The sequence below is a fragment of the Phyllostomus discolor genome, chromosome 5 (genome assembly GCF_004126475.2).
Source record: "Phyllostomus discolor isolate MPI-MPIP mPhyDis1 chromosome 5, mPhyDis1.pri.v3, whole genome shotgun sequence".
NCBI lineage: Eukaryota > Metazoa > Chordata > Mammalia > Chiroptera > Phyllostomidae > Phyllostomus > Phyllostomus discolor.
In genome coordinates this window covers 150,692,817-150,702,066 of record NC_040907.2, presented here as the reverse complement: position 1 = coordinate 150,702,066, position 9,250 = coordinate 150,692,817, and the positions used below count along the sequence as shown (strand labels likewise).

Below are 9,250 nucleotides of genomic sequence, written 5' to 3'. Positions count from 1 at the left end.
CTGCCGCCTCTAATCCAAGCTCTTGCCAAAGGGACTTTCTAAAAACACAAATGTGATGAAATAACAAATATTGGTAAAGTGCTGACTGGCATTACTTGCACATATAGTAAGTGCTATTAAATGTCTATGAAATAAATACATATTCTATTCTCCTCGGAGGACTGTCAGAAGAAGAAATGGAAATTTCTTCACTGTCTGCCTCTGTCTTCTGCTTCTTCACCACTCTCTCTCCTTTGCTAGCTTTACATTAGGCCTCATTTCAAGTCTTCTTTAGTCGGGGTACCTGCTGGCCTTAACACATGTTTTTTTTTCCTTCCTTCCTTCTTTCCTTCCTCTTTTTTTTATCCTCACCCGAGCACATGTTTATTGATTTTAGAGAGGGTGAAAGGGAGGGAGAGAGGAAGAGAAACACGGATTGGTTGCCTCTCCTATGCGCCCCAACCAGGACTGCAACCTCGGCACCTGCCCCAAAGGCGAGCCCACGGAGTTTTTGTTTACTGGATGACGCTCCAACCGGGCCACACTGGCCGGGGCCTATTCTCTCTTTCTTAAGCACTCCTCCCACACCCATTTTTCATGTGACCAACCTCATAACTCAGCTTAAATGTTATTTCTTCTTTCAAGGAGCTCCCAGAGAGTCTTTAGGTTCCTCCATTTTACCCTCTTATAGCTATAGTGTTTATCACAATTGTAATCACAACTAAATGTTTTAGGGTTTTTTTTTCTTACTAGATCACCAGTATATTATAAAACAATATAACTCAGGAACAGCCAGATGGAAGAGATGCATAGGACGGGGCATGGGAAAAGGGCACTGAGCTTCCATGCCCTTTCAGGCACGCCTCTCTCCCAGCACCTCCGCAGGTTCACCAGTCCGGAAGTTCCTAGGCTTGTTAATGTCTGCTTCCCACTAAGCTGTAAACTTCCCCAGGAGAAGGGCTTATAGGTGTTTCCTGTTCACTGCCTATCTAGAAGCTCTCACAGGGTGAGTCCCTAGTGAACCACTCTCCAATGAATGAATAAAAACCTTTTTAATATTGTCTCATTTAGGTAACTGCCCAAAGGTAGCACAGCTGATCCAAGATTCGAATCAAGACATTCTGGCTTTGAAGCCCAAGGTTAGACCACCGCACTGACTGTCCCTTCCCGTCCCCCAAAGCTGGAGCCAGAACGTAAGTGCTCTGGGAAGTGAGTTTAAGGAGCTGCAGGTCTTCTTGCGTAGGGCCGCAAGCTGCAAGGAACCGGCGCCGGGTCCACAGGCCTCGGGCTCAGGGAAAGGGGCACCCATCACGTGTATGCTGCAGGGCCGGCCGCTGCCGCACCCCAGGGCAGGAATGCAGCCTCGCCCCAGTCCCGCGCCAGCAAAACCGCGTTCACCCTGGGGACTGACGTCAATGAAGGCGGGGCGCCTCCCTGAGAGAAGCGGGGGCGGCCGGGGGCTCCGGGTAGGAACCCGGACGGACACGCCCCTCACCGCTGTTCCAGCGCTGATTGGACCCGGGAATCTTCGCACTCGGGTTTCGAGGCCGGCGGAGGGAAGGGGGAGGAGCCATAACACGCCCCTCGCTCTCTGTAGTTGCTGATTGGCTCACGGAGTCTCCGCGTTCGATTTTGGAAGGCTCCTTTTGGAGCTCACAGCTAGGCTCGGCTGAGGATTGGCTGTTCCTGCGCTTAGGAGCGCTTTCTCCGGGGAGCCGCGGCTGTAACCGAGGTGGCCGCCTCGGATAGCCAGGTACGTAGGTCCGTGACCCAGCTCCTGCTGCGCTGAGAGCGGGCGGGCGAGCGAGTCGTCAGAGCCCGGGTGCCGCCGGGACCCAAACCCCCAGATCCACCTAGGGCCCGTTGTTGTGCAGAGCGCCACGTCTGATTCCCGGGGTCCGACCTGTTCTGGGGATGTCGCCGTGTAATCTCGGCCAGGATACCCCTTCCGAAGCTCTCGACCTGTCGGTAAATGCCGCTTGGTCCTTGTGAACACCTTCGCGGCAGAAGCAAGCCCAGAGCTGCGTCCTCCCTTTCGAAAGGCCGGGTAGGGGTAGGGTTTGGGGTAGGCGCATCTTATCTTGCCCCATCCCGATTTGAGGTCTGTCGGCGCAGCCCTTCAGCGCGGTGAGTAATCGCTCTAATTACTCGCGGGGCCAAGGAGTGCAAATGGCACAGAGGCTGGCTGGGGAGACCTGACTTTCGATCCCAGTACCTTCCAAAACCTGCAGAAGCAGAGAACAGCCTCCCAGAGGTTTCAGAGCCTCCTGGGTCCTTCCTCTGAAGACCTCTGCAGCCATCTGGCGGGAACAAAAATAACACTGGTTGAGAGCCCAGATGCTGGGGTCAGACTACCTGGGTTTTCATATCTTAGCCTTATCACCTACTACCTGTGTGACTTTGGGAAAGTTAATTAACCTTCCTGAACTTAGCTTTCTCATCTGTAAAATGGGTATAGCATAGTACGTCCTCATAGGAGTGTCATAAGGAGTAAAGAGATTACCTCTCTGAAAGTGCTGTTCTGTTTTTGACTTGTAGTAAGGTGCCTCCATGGCAGCGATGATTTTAAAGCCCCCAGAGGACTCCATCTCCCTTTACCATCTTCTCCCAAGAGTAAAGGCCCCTTTTGAAGGAGTGTCATGATAGTGGTGATGACAGAAATGGGTAGTTGAACAGCCTTTCCCTTATACCATGTTTTCATAAAGTAATGTACTGGGATGGATGCCTCCAGTACACTTTATCGCCCTTATCTCTTTAGGGGTTGTGTATTCTCACCATTCTGACAATGAGCACATTGAGGCAGGGGACAACTGGGGCTTGCCAAAATCACCCCGTTATCAGTGGCACAGCCAGAATTCAGGGTTCTTGAACTGTTGAAAAAAGATATGCCTGGATCTAGTAGGACTTATTTTTTTCCAGGTCATATCTGAGAATTGGTCTGGGGGAAGGGCCCATTTCCTTTCTTCGCCTCCTGGGACACAGATTTGGAGGCCAGTGTATGTCCACTTCTCTCAGGCATGCCTGGCTGAGGCTAGGCCCTTCCGGATGGGGGCGGAACATGCATCCCTTTGCAGTGGGCCTCCCATTTGAGGATCCACAGATTTTGGCTGCTGTCCAGTGGCATGTCTGAGCAGGGAACCAGGCCAAGGCCACAAGTGTTGATTTGGGCCTTGGGCCAGAGCCTCCAGTTCTTTTTCTAAGAGGCCCTTGGCCTCTGATTACAGATTATTACCACCAACAGGGTTATCTAAAGGCGGTGAACCAAGTGAGGCACCAGTTGCTGCGTAGCTCACAAAGGTATGTTCTGCCTCTCACGGTTACTTACATCTCCCTGAGAGCACAGTGAGCATAGATGGGTGTCTTAACTGAGCTTCGTACATTACCAAGAGTGTTCAGTTGTGAGCCATATTTATAAATTGGAAGTTCGTTGCATGGTGAGTCACTTTTTAAATATATTTCTTTGTTAGAGCTATGTAGTTCCTTAACTGCCTGTTTCAAAGCTGAACTTTGTCACTTTCAACATTTTGGTATTTACTTGGGGGGTTCATTTTTAACCTAGTTTGTGTCAGATTGATTTTGCAATTAGTCTTTACTTATTCACTTACGGACTTATCTTTTTTGTCAGTTCTGAAATGGAAGATTCATTTGTAATCTTTTAATAGCCCTGTCATTTCATCTTCCAGTTTAAAAAGTGCCATTGTTCAAGTATTTACTGAATTCCCTGGATTCAAGTCTTGTCCAGGAAATGAGGAGGAAAGTAACTATTGAACACATTGAAGAGACAGAAGTTTCTTCTGATAATAAAAGTGCTCTGATTCAGTTTCCCCCAAGTTTAAAGTCTAATCCTACCTGATATGACTGATTTTTATTATCCTAACTCTGCTGTCTGAACCTTGGGGTAGGAGGCAGAACCTAGAGTAGGGGCCTCAAAATCTGGAGGTGCCACCCCCCCGACTGTGAGGCTCACAGAGGGTGTAGCTGGAGGCTCAGACTCTCCCAAGTGGTTTCTCATTGGTGCATCTGTAACTCTCTGAGAGGCTGGAGGTAGGGCCTTGCGGGGCCTTTGCAGGCCTGGTAGAGGCAGCTGGGACTATCTGGGAAGTTGGGCTCCAAGCCATTTCCTCCCTGAGGCAGCTGCCATTCTCGTGAGGGGAGGGCGAGATTGACTGAGTTTGAGAGAGGAGACATCACCCCTTCTCCCACCACCCAGATCCCCCTAGGAGTGTCCCGGGCTTGGCCATAGCCAGCCTGGGTCACTAGAGTGCTTTAGAACAGTGAGTTCCCTGTCTTCCACCAGACCCTAACACCACAGCCCACAGCAGCAGAGCAATGCCTGGCCTCCAGGGGAGATTGAGAAGAGGAGCTACTGGTTGGGGTGTCTTAATTAGGTGGGGTGACACCTAATTAGCCAGACCTGTCCACACATGTCGCTTCTAGGCCCTGGCAGACAAGCAAACCATCTCTTCGTTCAGACCTAGCCTTTCATGGAATCGTTGACTCACCACCGGCACAGGCGGTTGGAGACCTTCAGCATCTACATGTTTTTACGGATGTAAGAGGAAAGCAGGCCCACAGAAACATGCGAAGTACCTGAGGCCTCTGGGTCACTGAGTGGCTGAACTGGGGCTCAAACCCTTGGATTCATAAGCCAGTGCTCTGTGCCCTGGGTTGGGTTGTGTTCCAGATTTCTTTTGTGGGAGCTAGAGATCTTCCTCTTCATGCCGCCACAAGTTCAAAACTGGGGCTGCCTGTCACCCAGGGAATAGTCCTGACATTAGAGAAAAGACTGCAAATAAATTCCACACCTCACCCCTGCCTCCAGTGTGGGATATTCAGTGTTCTTTCCCTGCTACTGATGTGTTTTCCCCTTTGTGAATTAGCACTCCTTACAGAAATCATGGGAAGAAGTGTGCTTTTAGCTGCTTGGCTATGGACAAGTAGGTTGTTTAAAAGTGTGGGCTAGCCCTGGCTGCAGTGGCTCAGTGGATGGAGCGCCAGCCTGCAAACCAAAAGGTCACTGGTTTGAGTCCCAGTCAGGGCACATGCCTGAGTTGCGGGCCAGGTCCCCTGTGGGGGGCGTAGTGGGGGGCCTATAAGAGGCAACCACACATTGATGTTTTTCTCCCTCCCTTCCCCTCTCTCTAAAAATAAATTTTTAAAAATCTTTTTAAAAAGCCTGGACTGCAGTGAGACTAGGTTTTGGCTGTGGCTGAGCCCCTGGTGCTTATGTCTAAGTCTCAGCTTCCCTTTGCTTGCCTGTGAACTGGGGTGAAGAAACAGCACCTGGCTCTTAGACTTCTTTTCAGGATGCGATGGTATTGCGCATACTGCCTGACGCAGAATAAACGCCCCATAGTTAGCTTTGATTTCTCTTGATCAGCCTGAAAGTGTTCCTTGGTGACTGTTGTTTTATGGCCATAGTATATTTATATAATTCAGCTTTGGGGTTTAATTATCATGTTAGGTTTTAACCAGATTCCCATTATTGTGCCTAAGGTTTTAAAATTCTCATTTTCCAGATAAAACATATACTTTTTATGAAGGTAATTTATCTGAAACTCTTGTGCAGATTTATTTCAGTTATTAAATCTTTTGAAAAAAGAGTGAGTTCTTATGATAGGAGGCCTAGAAACTGGGACAGAGGAGTGTAGAAATTACCGGAATCGGGAGGGTGGCTATTGAGGTGAGGAGGAGAGAGGCCAGGGTAAGGGGGGACCGTCATCATCTGGGAAGTCAGAATGGCACGGAGAGATGGAGACTTCATTATCCAACGTGAACTCTCTAGACCTGAGGGAGACGGCTTAATTTTCATATCCCAGATATGGGGGTGGGGCACTGACATGAGCTAACTTTTATTGAATTTTCTTGTAAATTTCAGCCTCTGCCCTGTGATAAGAGTATCCTAACCCTGTGTGTAGCCTTTTCTTCCCCCCCTCACACTTTTTTTTCTTCTATATGTAGCCTTTTCTACCCCTTTCTCTCTATGGTCCTTTGGACTCTAGTTAAGATGATTGGTCTATTTCATACTCTTTGCTAAATTATACGCGGTGGTGCAAAAGTAGGTTTACAGCTGGGAGTACATGAAACAGAGTTTATTCTTGTATTGTTATTTCCCATACAAACAACTGTAAACCTGCCTTTGCCCCACTTTGCATGGACTTGGTGGTTCATCCCCAGGGTCTTGAAGCTAGAAGGTGGGATGACTCTTGTCAATTTTATGGACAGAAAAGCAGAAGAGTAGAACACTGAGCACTGTGTCTTCACTCGTCCTCATGGCAACCCAGCAAAGCTAATGGGCTTACACAGGAGTGGATGCGGCACGGTCAGCAGCAAGTGGGGGAGGCAGCCCGGGATTCCAACCCTGGTGGCCAGCTCCACAGCCCCTTTCGCTTCTGCGCTGTAGAGCCTGGGCCTCAGTGTCAGAAACCTGGATTCTGTTCCTCAGCTTCCTCATCTGTGAGATGAGGCAGATGAAAGCACCTCACAGGGCTGCTGTGCTCACGTCACATTCTGATGGTGTGAGGTGAACACAGCTCTTCCAGGGGTGCCTGCCACACGCGAAGTGTGGGCCACGTTTCAGCTCTGCTGCTGGTGTCATTAAGACCTGGGCGTCCTGCGGTCTGCCTGGACTCAAGCCAGACAGGCCGGGTTCTCCTGGCCCTGCACTTACACAGCGCTTTGGACTGTGGGAGAGTCACTGAACCAGAGTCACACTTCTTCGTTGGTAAAGTGGGGATAAACCAGTCTTACCTCCCAGGTTTCTGTGACTCTTAACACACGTGTCAGACACACAGGCACTCGATCATAAAGTGTGGCTGTCAACATTATTTCCCCACGGTGCCCTGGGAAATCAGTGATCTCAAGTCAGGACTTACTCCACTTTGCCTCTGACAACAGTGACACCAGAAGTCCTTGCATTAGTTGGGACCCCCAGGTTTGGGAGGGGCCTATCGAGCTAATGATGTTCGTCTGTCTTTCCTTCCCCAGAGCACCCAGGATGGGCACCCCAGCCTCTGTGGTGAGCGAGCCGCTCCCCTGGCAGGCCCCGCCTGAGGCCCGGGGCCGCAAGCAGGCATCAGCCAACATCTTCCAGGACGCTGAGCTGCTGCAAATCCAGGGCCTGTTTCAGCGCAGCGGGGACCAGCTGGCTGAGGAACGGGCACAGATCATCTGGGAATGTGCTGGGGACCCCCGTATGGCGGAGGCTTTGAGGAGGCTGCGCAGGAAGAGGCCCCCAAGGCAGAAACCCCTGGGCCACTCACTACACCACTGCAGCCGGCTCAGGTAGGTCCCTGGGACTGGAGGGCTGAGGGAGGGAGGGCACTCATGGTGCCCGTCCCACCAGTTCTGGCTGTGGGACCTGGGGCTGCTGACCTGGCCTCGCCGTGAAGCGCCTACCATTGGGGTTGTCATAAGGTCTACGCAGTGCCTGCCACACGGAAGCACTTAAATGGTTGCTGTTCTATTGGAGTCATACATGACCCTGTGAATTCGAGTGGGAAGAGGTGCCAGGATCCTATCAGTGCCACCTCACTTCACAGTGGTTCTTAACAGGTTGGAAGGACTAGTGTATGGAAGGAAAAAAAAATCCTATTTCCCCATTAAAGAGGAGGTAACATTTGATAGTCAGCCTGGTGAGAATCTTGGCTGTGTAATTAGAGAGAATACAGCATAGGGAAGTACTGTAGAGGCATCAAAGGTTAAAACTGAGAAACTTTACCCTAAACTTTCCCTAGTCAACCACCTCTTTGCTTAGGTCACTGCCAGCTCAGGAACAGGGGACCCCCCCAGAGATCAAGCTGAATCACACAGCCTAACCAACCACTACGGCTACATGCTGGTGTCATTCCTTCCCTGGGGCCCACAATCAAATTAGACCTTAATATCCTTCTGAGATCATCAGATCCGTATTAATTCCAATTGGTCAGTAATCCCTACTTAATGTATGTTGGTAAGGATGCTCATATGACTTACTAATGTCTGCCACAGTACAGGAAGAGGAAGTTGGAAAAATGCTGAGTGGGGCACGCCCTGACCTAGTCCCACTGCATAGAAATCTGAAAGCTTTTGCCTCTCGTGTAGCTCTCTGGGGGCAGAGATGAGACCAGAGCCCTGGTCTCCTTTTGCCCCAGTGTTTCAATAGTTTGCATGATCAAAATCCTTAGTCCCCATTCTGTCCTTCCTGTTGATGTTGGCCTATCATATACTTGTTTCCTGCAGAATCCCAGAGCCCCACAATCCACTGGCCGACGCACAGAGCAGTGCTTCCAGCGATCAGTATCTGAACACTAGGAGGACAAGTGCCAGGATCCGCCGGAACTGGAGGAAGCCAGGCCCCACAAGCTACCTCCATCAGATCAGACACTGATCCAGGGAAGGGGCTGGGAGCAGCAGTGTCTTCCCCAGGAATCATAGGGACTTTTGCCAAAGGGCCCGGGAAGATGAAGGAGGAAAAGAGACTTGAGGCAGACGGCCCCACACGCTGCTGCTGGCCTGCTCAATTCAGAACAGGATTGGAGGTGTCCACTGAGCTCTCCATTGTGTGGGACCCTTTCCTCACCAGGAGAAACAGCGACCATTTTCGCCTTGACCCTTCCCCATCTAACACTATACCTGGACTGCATGACATTCCCCCCGGGACTCAAGTGACGGGCACTCAAACTAAGTGTCTCACCACTCCTGCTACTAACCTTCCTGCTATTATGACCGATGGTCCAGCAGACTGTCCTGCACCCCTGCCCCTGTCAGGTCACACGAGGAAACTGGTTTAAGTGGCAAAATAAAAACATTTGCATCAAGAGCTATGTGAGTCTGTCACAGAAGGGGAGGACGCCACAATGGATACTCTGGGGCTGGTGGGTGAGGGGTTGGGCACATTGCAGGGAAGTGTGTGTGTTCCCAGGAAGAAAAGAGGCCTCGTATCCTTCGCTTTCTCCCAGCTGTCCTGTAGAGCCCCTGTGTGGAAGCTTCCTTTTTCAGAGGTGGTCAGATGGAGAGATGGACACATCTCTGCAGTCAGTCCTGATGCACAGGAGAGGAGGGTTCTTGGCCCCTGGCCAGCTCTAGAAGGCAGGCTATTACCACTAGCACTGCAGAGTGGGTGGTGAGCCCACAGTCACATGAATGGGCACCAGCTCCTCAGCTGGCTTCTCTGCCCCACGGACCAGACATCCAGAAGTGGGTCAACAGCTGAACCAGGCATTCTTGCACCTCCTGCATTATCCGAGGTTTCCACGGCCTGAAAGCCCTTGAGGTGAGCCTCAACAGAAGC

General features: G+C 50.8%; 1 protein-coding gene across 4 annotated transcripts; it reads left to right on the top strand.

The window, feature by feature from the left end:
- Positions 1-1,583: 1,583 nt before the first annotated feature.
- On the top strand, positions 1,584-8,779 carry AVPI1 (arginine vasopressin induced 1). 4 transcript variants are annotated; one of them, XM_036027116.1, is made up of 4 exons: positions 1,610-1,732; positions 1,854-2,106; positions 6,967-7,263; positions 8,200-8,779. In XM_036027116.1, the coding sequence occupies exons 2-4, from the start codon at positions 1,952-1,954 to the stop codon at positions 8,345-8,347; spliced, it is 600 nt and encodes a 199-aa protein (XP_035883009.1). In that variant the 5' UTR covers positions 1,610-1,732; positions 1,854-1,951; the 3' UTR covers positions 8,348-8,779. The 4 variants fall into 4 exon arrangements, with proteins under 4 accessions (XP_028369841.1, XP_035883009.1, XP_035883008.1 ...); XM_028514040.2 differs by lacking the exon at positions 1,854-2,106 and having other exon boundaries at positions 1,584-1,732; XM_036027115.1 differs by lacking the exon at positions 1,610-1,732 and having other exon boundaries at positions 1,766-2,106.
- The last annotated feature ends 471 nt before the right edge of the window (positions 8,780-9,250 follow it).

What these genes read in the sequence shown, in the direction of transcription:
- AVPI1 (XM_036027116.1), top strand. Translation starts at nt 1,952, where the DNA reads ATGCCGCTTGGTCCTTGTGAACACCTTCGCGGCAGAAGCAAGCCCAGA. An exon ending in CGGCGCAGCCCTTCAGCGCG is followed by an intron (nt 2,107 to 6,966) that starts GTGAGTAATCGC and finishes TTCCTTCCCCAG; the next exon opens with AGCACCCAGGATGGGCACCC. An exon ending in CACCACTGCAGCCGGCTCAG is followed by an intron (nt 7,264 to 8,199) that starts GTAGGTCCCTGG and finishes TGTTTCCTGCAG; the next exon opens with AATCCCAGAGCCCCACAATC.